Source organism: Monodon monoceros, unplaced genomic scaffold (assembly GCF_005190385.1).
Source record: "Monodon monoceros isolate NGI ecotype Baffin Bay Population unplaced genomic scaffold, NGI_Narwhal_1 Super_Scaffold_11, whole genome shotgun sequence".
NCBI lineage: Eukaryota > Metazoa > Chordata > Mammalia > Artiodactyla > Monodontidae > Monodon > Monodon monoceros.
In genome coordinates, this window is record NW_021703767.1 from 70,575,436 (window position 1) to 70,602,052 (window position 26,617).

At 36.1% G+C, this 26,617-nt stretch overlaps 1 protein-coding gene across 2 annotated transcripts in view; it reads right to left on the bottom strand.

Annotated features, from left to right (window-relative positions):
* ZNF148 (zinc finger protein 148) overlaps window positions 1–26,617 on the bottom strand; it is a 131,055-nt gene that overhangs the window by 50,610 nt on the left and 53,828 nt on the right. For both annotated transcript variants that reach the window (XM_029213685.1, XM_029213686.1), the window contains exon 5: window positions 4,491–4,616. In XM_029213685.1, coding sequence (XP_029069518.1) covers window positions 4,491–4,616 — 126 coding nt within the window. The remainder of the gene's footprint in view (window positions 1–4,490; window positions 4,617–26,617) is intronic.

Here is a 26,617-nt window from a genome sequence, read left to right on the forward strand (position 1 = left end):
CACTGCAGCACTATTTACAATAGCCAGGCCATGGAAGCAACCTAAATGCCCATCGACACACATATGGATAAAGAAGATGTGGTACATATATACAATGGAATATTACTCAGCCATAAAAAGGAACGAAATTGGGTCATTTGTAGACACGTGGATGGATCGAGACTGTCATACAGAGTGAAGTAAGTCAGAAAGAGAAAAACAAATATTGTATATTAATGCATATATGTGGAACCTAGAAAAATGGTACAGATGAACCGGTTTGCCGGGCAGAAATAGAGACACAGAAGTACAGAACAAACGTATGAACACCATTGGGGAAAGCGGCGGGGGAGACGAATTGGGCGATTGGGATTGACATGTATACACTGATGTGTATAAAACATGACTAATAAGGACCTGCTGTATAAAAAAATAAATAAAATAAAATTCAAAAAAAAAAAAACAGTACTCAGAGTTGTGAGGATTAAATGAGTTAATGATATCAAGTGTTTAGAACAGTGCCTGGCACATACTAGTGTGTGTAAGAGCACTATAAAAATAGTTGTTATTATTATAAAGTTTGGAAAACAAGAAAAGCTGAGAGCAACCTTTTTAGTATGCAAAGAGTGTTAAAAGAGAATGAACCAGAATAGTAGGAAAGCAATTTCATTTCTCACAATAGTGTTAAATATGGTGGAAGGGTAGACTATTTTATGTGAGGTTTTGCAAAGAACAATAAAAAGAGGGTGAAAATTGACCTCGCCAAGTACTGCAGGGACATGACATTAAAGTCAGGACAATAAATTCAACAAAAAAAGACTAGGTGATCTTTAAAAAAAAAAAAAAAAAAAAAACAAAGTAAACCATAATCACCCTGGACTCTTTTAGTATAAATGGAAATCCCCTAAATTAGAATCTCCGAGCATGGGGCCTGTGTATTTATAACTGGAATAGACCTATGGGTGATCTAATGCAGAGCCACGAGAACCACTAACATGAATGCACTGAGACTGAATTAAGTCTACTAAAACTTTTCATACATTTCTAATAACTTTAGTTCTCTGTAGTCCTAATCCACAACAAAACAAAAAAAAGAGTCAAAGGGGCAATGGAAGGTGATGTTAAGTGGCCACATAGGTACAGCAATGTAAAAATGAATACTATATCATTAAGGAATGAGACAGTGAAGCAATTATAAGCAGTCAAAAAACTCTTAAAAGTCTAGCAGTCAGGAGTTTTCAGGATGAGGGGAAAAAAGCCCTAACATCTCAGTCTTCCCAGAGGGCTTCACTATGATACCTATGATTTTTTCTTTAATGTTTACAACATCAACCCCAAAGCATTAAAAGCTGAATTATGTTCAAATGTACTATGTTTTAAAAGAAAACAACATATTAAAGATTTCCAACTAAGTGGTTAAAATAAAATTAAACATTTAAAAGGGACAAGTTTTTATTATATAGAAAATTTGCTTTCATAAAACAACTTATTCCATGACAGTATCAAATAACTTGATCAAGATAACATTCCCTACCTTGATTACCCTCTTCTTCAGACATGCTGCCAAACGTATTTTGGCAATTTTCAAGTGTCAAATCTACCTTAAGATGACTAAGCTTTGCCATATGATAAAGGCTCAGGAAGCAAACTACTGCTTAAAATTCATGGCAGCTAAAAATGACATAACATTACAGTATTTCTCACCACAAAGCTTAGTTGGAAGGGACCAGGTCTACATGGATGTGTAAGCTCTAATATTTTTACTAAAAGTCCATAAGATAACTTCAGTGATACTTCCTGTACAGATCCCCAATCTAACATGACACAATGGTAACATATACTCAAAATATTAGTAATGGCAAAATCCAAGATTTGGGAAAAGTGTTTCCAGAGAGTGGAGTCCTCTAAGCATAATACATTACAATTAATTGAGAAACTTAAAGCTGTTTTTAAGGAATTTAAAACAAGCAACACATTGATTTATAAACATGAGATAAGGTTTTCTTTCTCTTCATACAGAAAGGGGAGAGTTACTTTAATGAAAAATCAGAAGTGTGAATATTTAAACACATGTTCAAAGTTCTGAGACTCCAGACACAAAACCACTCATCTGGACACTGCAAGACCAGTGTTAAAAACAGACCACAACCATTCTCTGTCCTATTACATGTAACAGGTCAGGACAATCTAAAAATAATTGTTTTTGTTATTCTCACATCCATGTCTGCCATATATTATTTCCAGTCATTTCAGCCTCCTAAGAACTGCTCTAAAAAGACTGCCCAAAACATTTTCTTATATACAGTATACTCAGAATAGGCCAAATCTTTCATCTAGCAACTACATAGATATATATACAAATATTTAAATAATGTCCTTAGAAATATTTTGATAATACATTATAAATGGCTTTATCTCAAATTAGACAAGCAAAAATGGCTTAAACTGTAAAAATCTGATCTGTACTACCTAGAACATATAGATTCCAAATAACACCCTACTAGAAGATAATAATCTGAGTTTTAGTCAGAATTTCAGAATTATACTCAAGAATAGTATCAGAAAAACATGGCAATGAAACATCAAGGAAAATGTACAACTTACATATATTATTTTTAAAGACTTGAAATAGATTCCCCATAGATCAGCAATGAACCCAAAGTAACATAATCACTATCTCAATTTTAGAAATTAACTTTTTCCTCAAAGAACTTGATGTATTCATTAATGTAAAATTTTAAAAGTCTCATATATCACTGAGAAAAACATTAACCTCAAGAAAAGAAAGGGAAGAAAGGAAGGGGGGCATAAAGGGATAGCACAAAACATGAAACATAAAATGTCAATAATTATGAAAAAAAACACAAGTTTTAGTATGACCAATATCCAAAGAAATTAAAATTTAAACTATAATGAGACACCCATCTTAAGCTACAAAAAAAACAAAGTTTCATACTCAAGGCTGGTGAGAGTATGGACAAACACACCTTAGGTCCACTGCAGGCAGCAATGTAACTGATACAACATTTCTGGAAGGAGTAACATTATCAAGAAACTTTACTTATTTTGCTTGCTTCCTTGCTTAGGTACTCATTTATTTTTAAAGAAACCTTTTTAAAAGTTCACGCCCTTTGATTTAGTAGTACACGAAGATCCATACACAAATATTTCAAGAGCAGCATGATTTAAAATGAAGGCAAAGAGAAAACAACTTTCCAACAACAGAGCAATCACTGAATATAATGTGATATATCAAAAAATAATACATTCATTATGCAGGTAATAAAATCATTATAAAAAATCTTTAATAACTTTAAAAACAGCTTACATACTCTTTAAGTTACAAATCAGGAAATTCAGACAATCCACACAAATTTGAAAATAGAAAGGGAATATTGCAGAAAATTAAGGTATTCATCTCTAGGAAATGTAACTATGGGTTATTTCAGTCTCTATATTTTTCAAACAGTAGCCACGCTTATATATCCCAAAAGCAGTGGTATGTTGGTAAATGTTTAACAACAGTTTAAGGAGTCAGTGGGCTGCATTGCTGATTTCCATGGTGTAAATATTCTCACCATGCCTAATTTCAAGCTACCAATGGTTTTAGCACCAGCTTGCAAAATTCCTGAAAACTCAGCAATCAGCTCTGGCAAGCCAGTACAAACTGGGTTCAGCACACCATTTGAGTCCAAAAGTATACAGATAATGATGATGATTATGATTTAAATACAAATACAAAAACAAGCAGCCCTCAAAATAAAAAGGTCATGTTATAAAATCTTTTTTAAAAAGCCTTCTTCACTACACAAGGGAAGAAAACAAAAGATGAAAAATAACTATAAAGATATAAATTATACTATACAGAGTTCAAAGACTTCCCTGGAATACCAAAATGCTACATATAGTCAACTACTACTGTACTGAAAAGGAAAAAAGGCAGGCAATTCCTAATAGCATTTACGGGTCAGTCGTTTATTTATTAATCCATTCATTCACCCACAGTATTTATTGAGAGTCCCTTAGGCCTACTATTCCAGGCTCTTAGGATATAGCTGTGAATAAAATTAGTCCCTGCCCTCATGGAGCTTACAGTCTATTCTAGCACAGTTATCACACAACCTTTTCCTAATGAGTAATCAATACTGAATTTTCCTGAAACCATATATTAACATAAGTAAAACTAATATGAATGAGAAGCAAGGGCACTGCATACCATCTGTTAAGTTTTTAAAGAAAAGAGAGACACGGGGTAAGAAAAGTTTGTTTTCCAAAAAAAAAAAAAAAACACGGTGAAAGGGAAGTGGAAAAATTTAAAGCAGTGGCCCACCACCTCTATTCAGGCAAGCATCCCTTCCTTTCTCCTGGTGAAGCTGATGCAACATTCCAACTTTACTAAGCCATATGAGACTTTTATGTTGCCTATGGTCCAGCCAGATTCCTGCCAATAAGATTAAGCAATTGTATGGGAGTAATATGTTAGGAACCACCACCTTAAAATATTCTCTTACTTTTGCAGGAGAACGTTGTTTCCGTTTCTTCTTTTTCTGTAAGTCTACTGGCTCTCTGATTTGTTTTTTGTCTCTCATCAGTTGCTCAGATACATCAGTAAAAGTAATTTCCTGCTTTACACTTATCTGTTAAAAAAAAAAAGCCAATTTTAGAAATAAACAAAAAGTCTATTGTGACAAAAAGCCATTGCATGCTTAATCCTTTGCTAAACCTACCTACAGGTGCTCCCAAAATGATTATTTGTGTGTGCAAGTAAAGAGTGTGTTGAAGAATTCATTAATATGTAATTGATATATAAGAATCAACAGTATATAAGTTGAGGGAATGAACTAGGATTTTACAAAAATTTATCTGGAAATAAAAAGATTAAAATGTCCTGCGAAAAGATAATTAAGACCTAGCAGAATAAAGGAGAAGTGAGCACACAATTTCACTCCCACATTTAAGGAAACTGATGTTAAAGTTAAAGGCACAAAAAAAGGTTAAATTCCAAAATCAATAAAATACTGGGGGATAAAAGGGGTATTCAGACTTCATGATGGGTTTCTCTCAATTTACAAAACATCACAAAAACAACACAAAATTCTAAAAGGTAATCTCATCAAAAAGGAATGATAAACAATGAAATCTAATTATCTTTAAGTTCAACATTTTTGGCAATATCTTAGCCAGTATTTTCCTGGCCTCTACAACCATCATCAAATGTGTGTTTATAGAACTGCATATGGTTTTAGGCCCCTGCTATGTACAAGACACAATTCTAGCTACATGATAACAAGAAATGTTAAGATGTCAACAATGTTATCTCATCTTTAGATCTCAGTTCTCACAAATGTGAAGAGCTGCGTGTCCTAAAAAATAATATGGGGACTTCCCTGGTGGCACAGTGGTTAAGAAACCATCTCCCAATGCAGGGGACGTGGGTTCAATCCCTGGTCAGGGAACTAGATCCCACATGCATGCCGCAACTAAGAGTTCGCGTGCCACAACTAAGGAGCACACATGTCGCAACTAAGGAGCCCGCGAGCAGCAACTAAGACCTGGCACAACCAAAAATAGAAAAAAAAATTTAATTTAAAAAATATATGGAGGTTCTATGATCATTAACAGTAGCATCAATTCTCATCAGAACTGATGGCGCACAGTCATCCTGCTGTGCTACATTTTCAACCTATCCCTGAAATGAAAACACAAGTATCTTAAAACTAAGAAACTTTCAACTCAACAAGCTTTGAAATACATTAAAAATCCTTGACTCTTCGACCATGTGAGGACACAGCGAGAAGTCTGCAACTTGGAAGGGGACCCTCACCCGACCATACTTGCACCCTGATCACGGACTTCCAGCCTCCAGAACAGTGAGAGATAAATTTCTGGTGTTTATAAGCTTTTAAAAAAATCTTGATAATAGTCCAGGAAATACAATGTGTTAATGGCTACATTTTCAAAACATACACTTAAAAAGGGGGTGCAAAAGGTTATAAACATCTTACAGACTCATAGTGTAAAGCTGGAAGACAGAGCTGTGCAGAGGGGTTCATGAGGGAAATGCAACATAAGCAAGGAATTTCAAACTAACCAAATAAAGAACTGGAAGTTTTCAAAAATTCCTGAAATGTGGGGGGCGTGAGAATTGCAAATCAAGGAGAACCTAGGCATAAAAACATGACTGTAAATGATTATTTAGCTAATAATTCTATCAGGTTAGAGAATCGTACTAATGACCATTCTTATGGCTTCTTTTGGTGTAATTATTTGAAACATAAAATAGAATGGTAAGGTCACCTCCAACAAGGCTTTGGAACACAGACATGTTACCATCTTTGAAGTGATGTTTACTGAAACACAACTATTGAAACTGGGTATGAGACGAGGAGAAATGACAACAGGCTAAGCAGCTGCTGAACTGCTGTCTTATGTTGCAGCAAAAAGTAGTTCCAACATTTCTGTCAACTTATAAATTACAAACAAACCATGAAAACATAGCATGCAGCAGTAAGAAAGAGCCGGGGACTTCCTTGGTGGCACAGTGGTTGAGAACCCGCCTGCCAATGCAGGGGACACGGGTTTGAGCCCTGGTCCGGGAAGATCCCACGTGCCACGGAGCAACTAAGCCTGTGCGCCACAACTACTAAGCCTGCGCTCAGAGCCAGCGAGCCACAGCTACTGAGCCCACGTGCCACAACTACTGAAGCCCGTGCGCCTAGAGCCCGTGCTCCGCAACAAGAGAAGCCACCACAATGAGAAGCCCGTGTGCTGCAACAAAGAGTAGCCCTTGCTCGCCACAACTAGAGAGAGCCTGCGCACAGCAACGAAGACCCAATGCAGCCATAAATTAACTAATTAATTAATTTAAAAAAATGAGACCAACTTTTTTTCAGCAAAAGTGTCGAGTAGAGTGTAAGACAGATTCACAAATAAGTTCTTCAATAAGAAGCTATTCACAAACAAAGGAAGAACCTTTATGTGCACACAGTGAAAAACATTAATTCATATATCTGAACCTTTTATCTATTTTCATATATATGGAAAGTGATCATATTGGTACTAGCATTGACAAATATAAGGTACACTTTTAACATTATGAAAGCACAGACCAAAACCTAGAAGTATCAATGAATCAAAGCATTGTGAATACCAATAGGCACATAGCAAGTTACATGTTTAGAACAGTCCAACAGGCTTATCACTCATAAATGGAATAAAGTAATCTCTACATATAACACAACCACACACTAAAGTATACGGTCCAGCCTAAGGTGCTTAGAAAGGATGTTGGTAAATCCATAAACATAAAGAGATGGGTATGAAAATGACAAGGCAACTAGAAAGAATGAGGTGCAAAAAGTCTGGGAAAATGAATATTCTTTGGCCCAAGAAAGACTACAATAATCTATAAAAACATGTAAACTTCTTAAGCATGACAGAAGAGACAACAATTCATCTATAAGTTCCCTACTATTTCCTTGAGAACTATCTTTAAAAGAAAATCAAGTACTCAGTGTTACTTTTCACCTAAAATAAAACAAAGTATAGTTAATCAAAGCAGGCATTTGCAGATGTGTGATAGTTGAAAAGACAGGTTTGCTGGATTTTTGAAACATTCATTGGAACATCAAGAAAATCAATAGGCTAGGAAGTATGTCAGATTAAAAAACAAAGGCAAGAAAAACCTCTGGTTTCTTCCCCATAGCTTAATCTTTACCATTTCACCTAGTCCCATGTACAACCTCCTGCCTACATTTGAGAGCCTGAATTTCAATGCTTTTCTCACTACCAAACCAGAAATACCATCAATACTGTCAATCACCCTACTCATACTTCTCTCATAAGATTTCACTAAACCCAGACGCTTCTCCACCTGAAGCTGTTAAGACCCCTGCTCATCCACTGATCAAAGCTCCCTCTGGATCTCCACTTTGAGACTGGGTAAGCCATCAGGCATGACTCCCATGTCATATTTACCTTGTATATTCATCTAACTTCTTCCCCAACATCCTATCAAGAGGCAGAGCCCATGCTTCCTCACCCCTTTCCACTGCCCAAGCTGGTTCATTCTTGCTAGTTCTAATATATATCTCCTAATTATACTGAGGTATTCCTCATTTTTGATCACTCTCTCTTTACTCTCCCAATTTTAAACATAAAGAGGCCTCTCTATATTGAAAAAATCTTTCTCTTGATTCTAATCACTAGTAAATCACGCCCAGAATCCAGAATGACTCCTTCTCTTTCAGGACTTATTTCATGTCTTTTATATTTTACTATTTCATGTACCTGTATCTTATCTTGGTATCTGAAAATAAGATAGTCTTCTTTTGTATTTCTCATAACAGCTTTCACTCACTTATTCATTCAACAGCTATTAAGTACCTGCTACATGCTAAATTCAGTCAGTCTAAAGTAATACAATGGAAGCTTTAAATTTACTGAGATTCTAATATGTACAGAGCAAAATACCAGATACTGAGAACACATTCTATGACAAGGTCTCCTTTCCAAAGGTCTTAAATGGAGATGGGAAGTTTTGATGCCTTAAAAAAAACAAACAAACAAGTAACACTAATAAACGAATAAAATGGCACATATTTGGCTCAATCTAAATGAATGATACAGGGAATAAGGGCAGGAACCAAATGGAGAAATTCATGAGATCTGAAATAACTGCAACTATATCTATCCCCCTTTAATTTTTTTCTTCCAAACATGCTACTCTTCCCAACAACTTTCTTCCACACTCAATAATGTTATTAAGCGATGTAACAAATTTAAACATACCTAAAATAATGTTGCCAGACATAGTATGTGAAGAACATTTCATGTCGTTTGCAAATTTTGGTCTACCCCTAACTCCCAAACAAGGTGACCCCTTATAATCATTTTGGACTCTTCTTTCACTTCATTCTCAATATCCTACGTCCATATGCATTTCATTCAAAGTAGCCTTATCAACCTTGATTACTTTAGGGCATTATCATCTACCAATGTATTCTTTCACAAATAAATTAATATAAAACTGTTTTCTTGCCATTTCCCCAGTGAGGAAATCTACAATAGCTCCTTGTTGCCCATAATATCAATTATACTCTCCCCAGCTCAGCTTTCAAGATTCTACACGATCTACTTTACAGAAAAGACCTAGGTCACTTGGCAGAAGTATCTGTTCTTACCATCTCCCCATTTCTGGAGCCATATGTTCCTTTCAATTTCCAATTTCTCTTTTAGGTATTCTCATTCATCTTCCCACCCCTGTTTAAGAAAAAAGAAAGCATCTTGTGCTTTCCTCTATATTCTGTGCTACTAACTCCATTACCACCCATCTCTAAGGCTCTGCAGCTTCACTGTCTCTCTAAAATAATCTCCCTTACTTCACCAACTACTTCTCTGCCTAAAAGCACGCTTAAATTTACCCTATAAATTCTTGTGGACCAAAATATTTCCAGCAACTTCCTTCCTCTTATGGCCAAACTTTTCAAAAGAATAATCTGTAGTAATAAGCATATAGGCAAAATAACTGCCACCAAACTTAGAGAAATGGTTATTCTGAGAGTAAAAACAGTATGTAGTCATATAAGAAGAATGTGTAACTATCACTAGAAGGAAATGGTTCCAAAATACTGCCTAGGAAACAAATTGAATCAAAGTGACCACAAGTACTACAAGTGTTTAAATGTAAAAAGAAAGATATAAAACAATTAACTGTACTGCAAATATACTGCCTAAATAATGTAGCAATATTCAGAAGTATTCATGGAGTCCAGAAAAAGAGAAATTTAACACCAAGAATATATCTCTGTGTGTATGCGTGTTTATTTCCAGGATGGTTTTGGAAAGAACAGTTACATATAACCAGTCAACAGGAAGATTTCTAATTCCAAGTTCACGAAGCCACAGAACAGGGCCAGGAAGAAAAGCGGCACATTGATGGACAGGCCTTTATGTGAATCATGAACCATAACCCTCCCTTTCTGCCTGACCCGACTGCATTCAAACTTCTGAAAGGAGCTACATTTGTCAGGGTCTGAGAAAGTCCATAACTATCTTTTGCTTTTGAAAAGGTTCAGGGACCCACAGTTCACAACAAACATTCTAGTGTACTTCTCTATAATATTTCTCATCATAAATTTGCATTTTGGTTGCTATATCAGCATCTTACAATTTAGATAACTATAAGATGAAGTGGAAGAAGTGATCAAATCAAGTTATCTTACCTGAAACAGTGCTGACCACCCCCAACCTACCCAGATCTTTTACCTTCTATAGCATCATGGTTTAAGTTCTTTGCTGTTCCTCACACAAGTTCTTCTGCATCCATCCTTCTACTATATATGTACCTTTATTTTGTAAGAGTTATAGTACACCTCTATCAGTGGCTCTCAAAGTTTCGTCCAGGGACTTCTGAAGATCCCTGACACCCTTTCCAGTGGGGTGCTCCATGAGGTCAAAAATACTTCCATTATAATACCTATTTTTTTTCACTCTCCTCTTATGAGTACATAGCGGCAAAATTGTAAAACAAATTCTCACGAAATTTTTTATTTATAAAAGGGTTATATTTCATTAAAAATATGCTATATGTTAACATGTAATGGGATTTGTTACTGATAAATAAAATTTTAAATTTCTCAGTTTTAATTTCTAAAATGGTAAATATGGATATATATAACCAACAGAAGAGCTGTTAAGAGTCCTCAATATTTTTAAGAATAAAGGGGTCCCCAAGACCAGAAATTTTGAGAACCACTGAGCTAGATACATCTTAACTATATTTTGCATTCCCTCCCTTTTCTCCATTCAATTTCTTTCAATACAGGTGCCTGGGCCCAACCAACATAAAGAAATTAGTATAGACGTGTGTGCATGTGTGAGTTAGTAGACACACATGTACTGCCTAGCTCTGTCAGCTGAGATCACTAAGAAGCAATGAAATCCAACACAACTAGCATCCAAAACTTAGTTTCTAAATACCATTATCCAAACAAAAGGAAATGGAGCTCCTTGGAGAAGGAACTGATTTCAAAGCTGGGCAAAGAAAACTATACGATGACCTTGGAACATCTTGCGGTGCCAGAAACTAGAGTACATGTCAAAAGGACACAAGGGTCTGTCTGAAAGAGCTCCCAATAGGCAAAGCTGAAACAACTTGAGCAAAAAAATAAATGACAGTACCAGATTATAACTCAAAGAATAAGGCAATATCCATTCTGATATAAATGGAAATAATTTTTTTAAATGGAGAGAAGGGACAGCTACAATTAACATAAATATAGAAGGAATGAGGAAAATAAAATTCACATTTAGGCAAACACTACATTAATAACTACAACTGGCAGGATCCACCAATGGATGCTTAAATAGGTAGGAAAAAATTTCAGTAGAAATAGGATATTTAAGCAGATTCAAACTATTTCCTACAAGATATTTGCCAATTACAAAGAAGAAAAAAGTGACTTTAAGGGAAAAACTGGCAGATATGACGTTAACAAAGTACTGAGAGTGCAGTATCACCTGTAATAAGACATACATCCACATTTTATAGTCCCTGATATGATACACTGAGAAGAGCACAACATTTCTGTGGAATTTGTCGAATAATGAAAGCTTCAATCTAATCATAAGAAAACATCAGGCAGGGACTTCCCTGGTGGTCCAGTGCCTAAGACTCCACACTCCCAATGCAGGGGGCCTGGGCTCAATCCCAGGTCAGGGAACTAGATCTGCATGCCACAACTAAGAGTTCACATGCCACAACTGAAGATCCCACATGCTGCAACTAAGACCCAGCACAGTCAAATAAATAAATATTTTAAAAAGAGAAAAAAAAAGAAAGAAAACATCAGGCAGCCGCAAATTAAGAGACATTCTACAAATAACTAACCAATACTCATCAACTATCAAGGTCATAAAAGATAAGCAAAGACTGAACAACTGTCATGGAATGGTGGAGACTCAAGAAGATACAACTAAATACAACGTGGAATCCTGAACTGAATCCTGGAACAGGAAAGGGATATTAGTGGAAAAACAGATGAAATTCAACTAAGGTCTGTAGTTTATTTAATAGTATTTTACCAATATTAAGTTCCTGGTTTTGATAACTGTACTATGGTTGCATAAGCTTTGATATTAGAGGAAACTGGGTGACGAGATTATGTGAACTCAGTACTACTTCTGCAACTTTCTCATAAATCTAAAATTATTTCATAATAAGTCTTAAAAAATTATTCTATAATTTTTCTAAACTAAAAATAGAGTTGCCACATGATCCTGCAATCCCACTCCTGGGTATATATCCAGAGAAAACTATAATTCGAAAAAATATATGCACCCCAATGTTCATAACAGCACTAAGTACAATGGCCAAGACATGGAAGCAACCTAAATGTCCATCAACAGATGAATGGATGAAGAAGATGTGGTACATATACACAATGGAATACTACTCAGCCATAAAAAAAGAACAAAATAATGCCATTTGCATCAACATGGATGGACCTAGAGAATATCATACTAAGTGAAGTAAGTCAGAAAGAGAAAGACAAATATCATATGATATCACTTATATGTGGAATCTAAAATATGACACAAATGAACTTATTTACAAAACAGACTCAGAGACACAGAAAACAAACTTACAGTTACCAAAGGGGAAAGGGAGCGGAGGAGGGATAAATCGGGACTTTTGGATTGGCAGATACAAACTACTATATATAAAATAAACAACAAGATCCTACTGTATAGCACAGGGAAAAGAATATAGAAAAGAATGTGAAAAAGAATATGTACATATATATAAACACACACACATATATACATATATATGTATAACTGAATCACTTTGCTTTAAGCCAGAAACTAACACAACATTGTAAATCAACTACTCTTCAATTAAAACAAAAAACCCAGGGGCTCCCCTGGTGGCGCAGTGGTTAAGAATCCACCTGCCAATGCAGGGGATGTGGGTTTGAGCCCTAGTCTGGGAAGATCCCACATGCCGCGGAGCAACTAAGCCCGTGTGCCACAACTACTGAGCCTGCGCTCTAGAGCCCGCAAGCCGCAACTACTGAGCCCACGTGCCACAACTACTGAAGCCCGCGCGCCTAGAGCCCGTGCCCCGCAACAAGAGAAGCCACTGCATTGAGAAGCCCGCGCACCGCAATGAAGAGTAGCCCCTGCTCACCACAACTAGAGAAAGCCTGTGGGCAGCAATGAAAACCCAATGCAGCCAAAAATAAAATAAATAAATTTTTTAAAAACCCAGCATTTATATGGTGTTCTACAAATTTGTGATGCCTCCTCAGCATAGTAACTATGATTTATCTGACATTTACTATGTGCCAGGCACAGTCCTAGGTACTAAGGATACAATGGTTGGGCATGCAGGGAGGGAGGGGGGTGCTCTTGGTCTCTATCCTGTATAATCTATTGCATTTAATCCTACAGTAAGACTATGAGGTTAGCATTTTCATCCCATTTTACAAATAAGAAAACTAAGGCTGAGAAAGGTTATTTGCCTAAGGGAAACAAAAATTTCCACCCAAGTCTTCCAAATCCAGCAACAGAGATCCTACTTACTGTTATCTGTGAATTATTTTTTATCCTCATGTTACCAATAAAGAAACTAAAACTTCACAGAGGTTAAGTGTCTTACCCAAGCTATTGGATTTCAACCCTAGGACTTAAACCACGATTTTGTATCTCTTAATCTGGTGTTATTTCCATTACTATTGGGTTGGCCGAAAAGTTCCTTCAGTTTTTTTGTTTTTTTTAATTTATTTATTTATGGCTGTGTTGGGTCTTCGTTTCTGTGCGAGGGCTTTCTCTAGTTGTGGCAAGCGGGGGCCACTCTTCATCGCGGTGCGCGGGCCTCTCACTATCACGGCCTCTCTTCTTGCGGAGCACAGGCTCCAGACGCGCAGGCTCAGTAATTGTGGCTCACGGGCCCAGTTGCTCCGCGGCATGTGGGATCTTCCCAGACCAGGGCTCGAACCCGTGTCCCCTGCATTGGCAGGCAGATTCTCAACCACCGCACCACCAGGGAAGCCCTCCTTCAGTTTTTAAGTGAAAATAAAAGACACATTTTTCATTTTCACCAAGGACTTTATTGAACAACGTATTCACTGTTTTGTTCCACTACCTTCTGCCATTTTTCAGGCAACTTCATAATTCCATGTTCCCAAAACTTTTTATCTTTTTGAGCAAAGAACTGTTCCAGGTGCCTTTTACGGTCTTCCAAGAAATTTTTTCCGTTAAGAGAATTTTGTAAAGACCGAAATAAATGAAAATCTGAAGATGCAATGTCTGGTGAATATGGAGGATGAATCAGAACTTCCCAGCCAAGCTGTAACAGTTTTTGCCTGGTCGTCAAAGAAACACACAGTCTTGCATTAACCTGATGGAAGATAATGCGTTTTCTGTTGACTAATTCTGGATGCTTTTCGATGAGTGCTGCTTTCAGTTGGTCTAATTGGGAGCAGTACTCGTTGGAATCAATTGCTTGGTTTTCCGGAAGGAGCTCATAATAGAGGACTCCCTTCCAATCCCACCATATACACAACCTCACCTTCTTTCGATGAAGACCAGCCTTTGGTGTGGTTGGTGGAGGTTCATTTCGCTTGTCCCACAGTCTCTTCCGTTCCACATTATTGTACAGTACCCACTTTTCATCGTGCATCACAATTTGCTTTAAAAACAGAACGTTTTCATTACGTTTAAGTAGAGAATCGTGGGACTTCCCTGGTGGCGCAGTGGTTAAGAATCCGCCTGCCGTATGTATAGCTGATTCACTTTGTTATAAAGCAGAAACTAACACACCATTGTAAAGCAATTATACTCCAATAAAGATGTTAAAGAAAAAAAAAAAAGAATCTGGCTGCCAATGCAGGGGACATGAGTTCAATCCCTGGTCCAGGAAGATTCCACACACCTCGGAGCAACTAGGCCCGTGCACAACTACTGAGCCTGTGCTCTAGAACCTGAGAGCCACAACTACTGAGCCCGCGTGCCACTACTACTGAAGCCTGCACGCCTAGAGCCCGTGTTCCACAAGAGAAGCCACCACAATGAGAAGCCGGCGCACCACAACAAAGAGTAGCCCCCGCTCGCCACAACTTAGAGAAAGCCCGCCCGCAGCAACGAAGACCCAACGCAGCCAAAAATAAATTAGTTAATTTTTTTAAAATGCTTCCCAGGGCTTCCCTGGTGGTGCAGTGGTTGAGAGTCCGCCTGCCGATACAGGGGACACGGGTTCGTGCCCCGGTCCAGGAAGATCCCACATGCCACAGAGCGGCTGGGCCCGTGAGCCATGGCCGCTAAGCCTGCGCGTCCGGAGCCTGTGCTCCGCAACGTGAGAGGCCACAACAGTGAGAGGCCCACATACCACACACACACAAAAAAAAACCAAAAAGCTTCCCCAAAAAAGCAGAGAATCGCATGCGGAAATACAGTCAAAAAGGTTTTTTTCACTTATGTGGAACCCAAATATCAAAGTGATTAACATAGCCAAGCTGGTGCAAATGATTTTCAAAGCTTAATTTGTATATATTGAGTATGTCGGCTATCTCCCTCGTGGTATAACATTGATTGTTTTCAATTAATGTCTTGATGTGATCACTATCAACTTCAACTGGTCTACCCGACCGAGAAGCATCGTCCAGGGAGAAATCTCCAGGAAACTTCGCAAACCACTTTTGACACGTTCAACCAGTCACAGCGCCTTCTCCATTTGCATTTCAGTTGGGTTTTTACCTTTCTTGAAATAATAAAGCATAATACACCAAAAATGTTGCTTTTTTCCTTCCACCTCCAATATTAAAATGGCTACACAAAAATTCACCAATTTTGATATGTTTTTTTTTAAATGCATACTGATATGACAGCTGTCACAATACAATCAAACAAAACTGTTTCGAATGAAGTTAAAGACAACTTAGTGCCACTAGACCATCTTACGGAAAAAAATGAATGAACCTTTTGGCCAACACAATATAACTGCTTCTTAAAAATCTAAATTAATCAAACTTATTTAAAAAGATTTTTACACAAACATATTTCATTTTCCCTTATATAAACTATAGTTAGGTTGCTGCCAAAATGTGGAAAGAACTTCTAGTGGTTCAAGAGAAAGGAAATAATTTAAAAAAAAATAAAGTGGACAAAATGTCAACAATATTTATTGAAGCGTTAAGACTTGAGTTTCAATCCCTTCTCTTCCAATTATTATTGGGTAAACTTGGCTTCCATAAGCAGCATGGAAAAATAAAAAAAGCATAGGTTGGGAGTTAAAAGAAATACAATCTAATCCCAAAGAGTGATACTAGCAGAGTGAGGCTAAACAACTAAAATTTAATCATTTGGAACTTTCTTCACCTATAAATGGAGGGAATATTCCTCACAGAACTTCTGTAGAGTTAAAAGAGATTATATAGGTAAAGCATCAACTATAGTACACAGCAATATATAGTTGATTTTTTGATGTTACTGATTATCATAATCATTTCCTCATCTGTTTATTAGTGGTATAATAATATCCAGCTTATACACATCAGAAAATCAAATGAGATTACATAAAAAGCACCCTGAAAACCTTCAAGTTCCAAATAAATATCTACGGTTATTAATTATTATTACACAACTGCAGATGTGTAATTGCTTAGATACATAGAAGATTACCAATTTCTACAGACATCTCCACTTAGACATCCTATTATCTAAAACTCAATACTGCTAAAAATAAAACCTTTTTTCACATCAGAACCTCCTTCCAAACTCCCTGCCTTTCTTTCTTCCCCGTGCCTTTCAATATGCTGTATTATATCCCAGCCTCCCATCTAAAGACATCTTTTAATTTTCTTCTCCACTCCCAACCCAAGACCAAGTCCAGTTGTTTTCCTTTTTTCTCAATATCACGTACAAATCTGGAAATTATATTTCACATTTCCTACTCCAGATCATTTAAAAAGACATTAAATTGGGAATCTCATACACTACTAGAGGGAGAATAAATTGATCAACGTTTGTGGACTATAAACTGGCCAGTATACAATCAAGAGTCTTAAGAAACCTATACTGAAGAAATAATCTCACATGACAACAATGCCTACATGTAACATCACAATATTATTTACGATCATAAATAAAATGCAAACAGTCTAATACCCAGTAAAGAAAGAGTGAGATAAATTACAATACAGCTATATGACATACCGTAATTAGAAATCTTACTTTTGAATAATATTAATGACATAGAGAGATGCTCATTGTTTGAGGTTAAATGATATAGATAAATATGTTGATAAATATACTTTTACAATTTTACACAAACACAAATACATATGCAGCACATTTTATATAAACACAACATATGCAGAAAACAAACAAAAAAAGGAAATACTAACAACAAAATGTTAGTGATTATCCTAGAGTAGTAAGATTACAGCAATTTTTATTATCTTCTTTATAGTTTTTAAATTTTTACATTTTCTCAACAAACATGTGTTACTTTATAATCCTAAAAAGACATTAAGTCCAGTCTTAGTACAAATCCCTAGTATTAATCAAAGAAAAATCTATTCATTGTTATCTTAATGTATTAAGTTATTCTAAGAAATGAAACATTAAGCCAGCAAAGCGAAACTGAAAACATTTCTATGGGTGAGTTGGAAAAAAGAAAAAGCCATCAAGTAAATCTTGATCCCTATACTCACATCATCAGCAAAAATCAATTCCAAACGGACTGTTAATCTGAATAGAAAAGGAAAATCAAAGTTTCTAGAAGTTAACAAAGGAAAATATCTTCATCACCTTGGGGCAGGCAAAGAATTCTTAAATAGGATACACAAAACACCAAAAGGAAAAGACATAAATTGAACTTCATTAACACTGACTTCTGTTCATCAAAAGAGTAAAAAGGCAAATCAAAGTGGAAGAGTGGAAAAGTTAATTGATATATATATCCAACAAATAAAGAACTATTACAAATCTGTAAGAGAAAGAAACAACCTAATAGAAAAATGGGCAAAAGATGAACAAGTACCTTACAAAAAAATAATATCCAAATTGTCAGTAAACATGAAAGGCACTCAATTTCATTAGTTATCAGTGAAATGCAACCTAACAGATACCAAGGATACAGTTAGTATACAATTAGTATAAACTGGCAAAACCATTGAGAAAAACTTCTGACAGAAATTCCTATAGCTGAACATATCCATACCCAGCAAACTCAATCCTAAGCAGCATAAAACCAACAGAAATGAGTGTGCACATGCACCGAAAGACACAGCCATGAATATACACAGCAGGGAATTCCCTGGCAGTCCAGTGGTTAGGACTCAGAGCTTTCACCGCCAGGGCCCGGGGTTCAATCCCTGGTCGGGGAATTAAGATCCTGCAAGCCACTTGGCACAGCCAAAACAAAAGAGCACTTTTCAGAACAGCCAACATCTTGAAACAAGATGGCTACTATATTAGATATACTAGAATGAATAAATTTTGATACATTCACACAACTGACAATTATACAGAAATGAGAATAAACAACTACCTATGCAATAACATGGACATACCTCATAAAAAATGTAAAACAAAGAAATCAGACATCAGAGTAGATAGTACATGATTCTATTTATACTGAATTCAAAGTCAGGTAAAGCTAACTGACCATGATAAAAGTGTTTGGGTAGGGGTTATCTTTAGGAATTAGAGGAGGGTTGTGACTAAAAGGGATACAAGGAAGGGGAGGGCCTCTGGGATACTGATAATGTTCTATGTCTTAATGTGAGTATTGGTTACACATGTATGTTCATTTTTGAGGAAATCCGTGACTTACAATTTGTGCACTTTTCTGTATGAATGCTGTATTTCAATAAAAAGACATATACCTAGAGAAAGAGCTTTACAAATATGTAGACATATAGACAGATACAAGAAACATGCTTGTGTATATAGATATCTATATATATAAGCATGATCTTTTCATCATTATTTCATTCAAACAAATCTAGTAATAACAAATATCCCTCAATAGGGGAGCGGTTAAATAAAATAAGGCACGTCATTTAATCATTCATTAAAATAAATAAGCAAGCTTTATATGCAATAACATGGAAATTTCTACAAAATGTTATTAAATGAATAATGCAAATTTCAAAAGTATATAAAAATAACATCTAATTTGTGTAAAACAAAATGTATATATTCATAAGATATATATTTACAAAACACATTATATAGAAATAAATACAGACACATATTCTGTACGTTTGTTATAAATTTAAAATTTCCAGGATATCAGTATTAGTGGTTATCTCTTTGGAATCACAGTAGGAAACAAGGAACTTTTACTTTTTTCTTTGTTCTCTTCTATACTGTTTTAATTTTTATAAGGACTATGTAGTCCTTTTATAATAAACTTCATCATACAATTATGAAAAAAACCCCAAGTAGACATCTCTGAGACTGATCTAGCTAGAATGACCCTATCACAGCCTTGTCTATAATGATTTACAATCTGGGCACTACTTGATGTAAGAAAGAGTGTAATTCTCATTCAGTACCACTATCTCACAATTCCAAACCAAGCAATTAGACATCAAAGATCAGACAGAACTATATGAAAAGTGTTAGAAGACTGGCTATGTTATTAAAGAATCTAAAAAGAAATCTTCTATTAACAATTTATGTCCACCTAAGGGGAAAAGAAAAAGATAAATTGAGTCCAACAACTTTACGAGCACTGGAGGATACTGAAAAATAGACCATTCTGGGTTAGCTCTCTAAAACAACCTACTAGTGGAGATACCTTGATTCATCGACTTGCCAGGTGAGTTGAAATCAGTAACAATAAGCAATAATATGACTCTCACCAGGAAAAACTATAAAGCAAGATTACTCACTCCATGTTTTCTGCTAAAATATTGATTCCTATCAAATAGGACACTTTCTAAGTGCCATACAAGCAAGTAAAATCTTGTTTAAGATAAGAGAACTGATATAAATTACCATATATTTTCTTTAAAATGGGCTCAATTAATAAATGTGTTTCTGAAAATGACAGCTGAAGAGTATGCTGAAGTAAAAAGCATTTGAATGCGGGCGGGGGGGAGTACCTCTTTAAGTATACAGACCCAATAAAAGCCAATGCAATCGCGTCAAAAGACAAGGACCCAAGCTGCAAGGAACATAAAATTACTTCTGAATCCCCCAAATGAACTTTAAAAGAAATACAATGCTAATAAGAACTGGCTACAACTAATAAATAACTTTGTTGAAAAAGTATACAGTGTCATAGGGATAACAAGTTGGGAGTTAGCCAGAAAGAGAGGAAGAAACATATCATACCAATGACTATTTAAGCAAATAAATAGAGCCACACAGACTTGTCACCTTCTAGGATGATTGTGAAAGATCGTTTGTTACCAATAAATGTAATACAATTCTGCAACTAAAACAGAGTATAAAATATGTGGCAAAAATAGTTAAGTATCTTAAAATCAGTGACATGGATAAAATGATTATTTTTGTTGTTGTTAAATAGGAGAGGAAAAGTCACTCATTACAGGACATATACTCAAATTCCTAGCAACAGCGTATTGGAGTTTTATTGACTGGAGCAACATGTATTTGGGGAAATATCTATACAATTCTCCTTAAACTAGTGACAGGATTTAAGGCAATTTTAAAACTAAAAACAAAAGAGAGGTCTTAAAGCAAGGGCTAAATAAGTCTTGAGTTTCCTAGACCATTAAACAAAATAATCATAAATACTAAATGCATAAAAGGATGTCTACAATTTTATTCATGCTGTTTTACAGCACAGAAATTCATGAACTAAAATTAAAAACCTACACAAGCGCTGAAGTATATTTTTTCAGGAGTCATAAATACCTGAAATACCTTACACTTTATTATATCATCAAATGACTAGAACATGATTTTTTATAGCTCCTAATTTATAAAATTCTTTCGTTCAAGTACAATCCAATAGCCTTCTAGAAAACAAATGTGGCATATATCGTTACGAATGACAGTTTGCTCTATTTTGTCAATATAAACATGTCCTTTACTCTTCAACATGCTTGATATCAAACTGGAAAAATATAGACCATAAAGTTCCCAATCCCTCTTCTATGGGTGTAAGAATTAAAAAGATAAGCTAAATACTTTTTTTCAAATTTCTGAAATAGATTTAGTTTTTGAGTTGAGAAGCTTTCTAACACAGTGCTATCCAATAAAGCTTCCAGCAATGATGGAAATATTCTTTATCTATGCTAATACAGAAGCCATCAACCACATGTGGCTACTGAGCACTTGAAATGTGGCTAATGCAACTGAGGAACTGAAATATTAGTTTTAGCTCATTTTAATTCAAATTTCTAACATCTTTGAAAACAAGTTCTAATGAGCAAACTACGGACATTCACAAGTTGGCCTGCAGGACTTCCTGGTGGTGCCGTGGTTAAGAATCCACCTGCCAGTGCAGGGGACACAGGTTTGAGCCCTGGTCCAGGAAGATCCCACATGCCACGGAGCAACTAAGCCCATGCGCCACAACTACTGAGCCTGCGCTGTAGAGCCCACGAGCCACAACAACTGAGCCCGACTGCCGCAACTACTGAAGCCCCTCTGCCTAGAGCCCGTGCTCCGCAACAAGAGAAGCCACCGCAATGAGAAGTCCGCGCACCGCAACAAAGAGTAGCCCCCACTTGCCAAAACTAGAGAAAGCCCGCGCACAGCAACGAAGACCTAACGCAGCCAAAAATAAATAAATAAAATATATTTTTTAAAAAGGTTGGCCTGCAGACTGCTGTTGAAAATGTAGAGCCACAGAGTTGAAGCTGGGTGATTGATTTAGAGTAGTACGGTCAAGATAAATCCTGAAAACCAGCAGTTACCTCAAATGAAAAACTTTTACTTCAACTGTCACGAAACAATAGGGTGTTTACGTAGGCTACAGAACGTAAACTGTTATTAACAGTTTAAGAAAACACAAAACTCAACTTTTTGTTTTGAATTAACAAAAAAAAGTTAATATGAAATAAAGTTCTTTGTGACTTCCAAGAGAATGAGCAAATAAAAGGAAAAAGCACTTATATGTTCCATATCTATTTTTAAAAGACTTTTAGCACACAATCTAGAAAGGATGAAAGGCCATGTAGCTTAAGCTTGCACATTCTGGGGGACCTGGATCATACTGTTCTACATCAATGCCCTCTATTTAACTCAAAAATGTATATTCATGATCCCAAGACCTGCCCTTCACCACTTTGCCTTATCAGCAGGAATGCATAAGTAGTAAGTAAGGGACAAAATGTCTCATGTCTGTTATGTACTACTATAAAGCAATATTACACAAATCCTAAATTCTGCCATTTGGTATACAGCATGAGACAACTTTTCATTGATTCATTCTCACAAGGGACTCAAATTTATCATCATCTATTAGGAGTAACAGGACTCAATTATGGACTATCCAAAATTTGGAATATCAAGCAGATATTTAAGAAGTTTCAGAAGAGTAAGGAGTTGAGAAAAGTGCTGGTAAATGGAAAGAATAGATAAAAAGCAACATGACCCTATGCATGGTAGGCATATCAAAGAAGCACTGAAGAACATACACCAAAATGTTAGGAGTGATTATATCCAGTGGCAGGGGTATGATAGGGTATTTATCCTGGAGATATGTACACCTACGTTCACACAAAAACCTACACACGAATGTTCACAGCAGCTTTATTTGTAATAGCCAAAACATGGAAATGATTAAAATGTCTCTCGATAAGTGAATGTTTAAACTGTGGTACAACCATACCATGGAATACTACTATATAATTAAAAAGAACAAAGAATTGATATATACAACAACTCAGATGGCTCTCAAGGGCATTAAGTGAAAAAAAAAGTCTCAAAAGGTCACATACTATATGATTCCATGATATAATATTCTCAATATGACAAAGTTTTAGAGATGGAAAACAGATTAGGGTAGGATAGCCAGGGGTTAGGAATGGTGGGGGTAACAAGAAGAGGTGTGACTACAGAGCGGTAGCACCAGGAAGATCTTTGGTATGATGTTCTGTATCCTGAGAGTCATGGTAGTTACACACACCTACATGTATACAAAGAAAGGTCTAAAACAGTCATCTAAACTTCTACTTTAAGAAGCTACGAAAAGAAGAGCAAACTAAAAATAAAGTAAGCAGAAGGACAGAAATAAATGAGAGTCAAGATGAAAGAAAGTTCAAATGAACGATAGTGAGCTCAATAAAACCAAACCTTAATCTTTGAAGAGACCAGTAAAACTGATAAACCTCTACCCAGATTAATCAAGAAAAAGACAATTAGCACTATCAGGAATGTGAAAAAAGAAATTATTACAAATCCTTTAGACAATAGAAGAATTAAGAAAATATTATAAATATTTTTGTTCAATTAAAAAATAGAAGAATGAACAAATCCCTTGAAAAATATAATTTATCAAAACTAAATCAAGAATAAAATTTAAGGGCTTCCCTGGTGGCACAGTGGTTGAGAGTCCGCCTGCTGATGCAGGGGACAAGGGTTCGTGCCCCGGTCCGGGAAGATCCCACATGCCGTGGAGCGGCTGGGCCCGTGAGCCATGGCCGCTGAGCCTGCGCGTCCAGAGCCTGTGCTCCGCAACGGGAGAGGCCACAACAGTGAGAGGCCCGCGTACCGCAAAAAAAAAAAAAGAATAAAATTTAAAATCTGAGTAGCCTTACCCTTACATGTTTTAAAAATTATATTTGGAAGTAAAAACTTTCCCACAAAGAAAACTCAGCCAAAGATTAGCTTTATTGGTGAAGTCTACTAAATATGTATGATAGAAATAATACCAATCTTACACAAACTCTTTCAGAAAACAGAGAAGGAACTATTTCCTACCCCATTTTTAATGTGGCCAGCATACTTAAAACAAAGACTGCAAGAAAACTAGTATCCCTCATAAACATACACAAAAAATTCTTTTAAAAAAATTAGTAAACTGAATCCAGCAACTTATAAAAAAGATGACACATCATGACCAAGTGTGGTTTATCCCAGGAATGCAGGGTTGATTTAACATTTGAAAATCAATCAGTAAATTCACTATATTAAGAAAAGGGACGAGGGACTTCCCTGGTGGCGCAGTGGTTGGGAATCCGCCTGCCAGTGCAGGGGACAAGGGTTCAAGCCCTGGTACAGGAAAATCCCACATGCCGCAGAGGAACTAAGCCCGTGCGCCACAACTACTGAGCTTGCGCTCTAGAGCCCGTGCTCTGCAACAAGAGAAGCCACCGCAACGAGAAGCCCACACACTGCAATGAAGAGTGGCCCCCGCTTGGCGCAACTAGAGAAAGCCCGCGTGCAGCAACAAAGACCCAACGCAGCCAAAAATAAATAAATTTATTTTTAAAAAAGGGGGGGAATCATATAATCATCTAACAGATGCAGAAAAAATATTGATGAAGTTATACATCCATTCATAGTTTTAAAAAATTTCAACAAACTAGAAAGAAAACTTCTTCCACCTAATAAATAAAGATCACCTAAGAAAAATCTATAGCTAAAATAATTCTTAATGGTGCAAAGCTGAATGCAGTCCCCTAAAGATCAGGAAAAAAGCAAAGATGTCTACTTTTACCGCTTCTATTCAACACTGTACTGGAGGCCTAGTCAATACAATAAGGAAGAAAAAAGAAGTTAGATTGGAAAGGAAGATGTAAAATTTATGGATAATAGGGACTATGAATAAACCTAAGGAATCTTACTAGAACTAACAGGTACATATAACACGATCACAGAATACATGGTCAATATAAAAAAGAATCAACTGCATTTCTATATACTAGTTATGAACAATTACACATTGAACATTTTTTGAACACACAGCAACAAAGACCCAACGCAGCCATAAACAAACAAATAAATAAATTTATATTAAAAAAATACAGCTATCAAGAGCAATACTGATGCAGGAGGGAAATCCAAAAGGGAGGGGATATATGTATATGTATGACTGATTCATTTTGCTGTGCAGTAGAAGCTAACACAACATTGTAAACCAACTATACTCCAACAAAAATTAATTTAAAATAAAAGAGTAATACTAATGCAAAGACAGACACTAGATGAAACAAAATGAAAACAGAAGAGAAATAGTTTAACTTCTATAAAAATGTGCCCAAAAGAAATGAAAACAGACTTGCACAACAATGTTCATAGCAGCTTTATCCATAAAGGTTGAAAACTAGAGATAATAAATAACCATAAAGAAGGAAATAAATAAACAAAATTTTAGGATAATAAAACAACAGAATGTTAATCAACAATGAAAAGGGATGAACTACTTATACACCCAACCAACATGAAAAACTGCAAAAACACTATGCTGAGCAAAAGAAGCTGGAGAAGAAATTTTAAAATACCTACTTCATTAGTGTGACAACTAAATAACCAAGTCATCATTCTCTTTCTAATGCAACTGAAAATTAATTTAAAATACATCACAATAGACTACTGCTTTGAGGTGTTCAGTACCAACACCTGAGAAATGAAACCCTCAATCAATCTCTAACTTGTGGTATTATACTATAACACAATAGGAATGCACACTTTGTAAAGATGAATGTTACTTTTTAATATACTTATCCACAGGAAAAGCAATTATTATTTTACATTGTTTCAGTTACTTCTCAATTAGTAAGTAAAAACTATGTGAAAAATACTGATGTTACAGCTATTTCGTTCATTTTTAAAAATTTTATTTATTTATTTTCTTCGTTGCTGCGCAGAGGCTTTCTCTAGTTGTGGCGACTGGGGGCTACTCTTTGTTGCGGTGCAAGGGCTTTTCATTGTGGTGGCTTCTCTTGTTGCGGAGCATGGGCTCTAGGAGTATGAGCTTCAGCAGTTGTGGCACGAGGGCTCAGCAGTTGTGGCTCACAGGCTCTAGAGCTCAGGCTCAGTAGCTGTGGCACACGGGCTTAGTTGCTCTGCGGCATGTGGGACCAGGGCTCAAACTTGTGTCCCCTGCACTGGCAGGCGGATTCTTAACCACTGTGCCACCAGGGAAGTCCCTATTCAGTTCTATATTAGAATTTTTTCAAATAAAACTGATATTCTATAGTGGAAAAAAAAAAAAGAAGCTGGACACAAGAGTTACATATGATTCCATTCACATAAAGTTCTCAAAGGACAACACTAATCTATGATGGGGGGAAAAAACCCACAACAACTGTTGTGGAGTGAACTGACCAGGAAGAAACACAAACTTTCTAGGATGATGAAAATATTCTGTACCTTGATGCCTTGTGGGCTCTACAAGTTTATGCAGTTGTCAAAACTCTAAACTATAAACTTAGGATCTCACAGCATTTCAATTTAAACTTTTTCTCAATTAAAAAAAATTTCTTTCACTCAAAAAATATCTGACTGCCTACCACAGCCCAGTTATTGAGAACACAAAGTTAAAATACAGGTTCCAGAAAAGAGACCTCACGGTCCTGCAAGCCAAGAAATGAAAAATAAGTTAGTTACTATAATGAAAATTACACGAAAGAAAGTTTTGAGAAGTGAAAAACAGTAGACTGCCAAACAAAGAATATTACAGGTATATACAACATGTACAGAA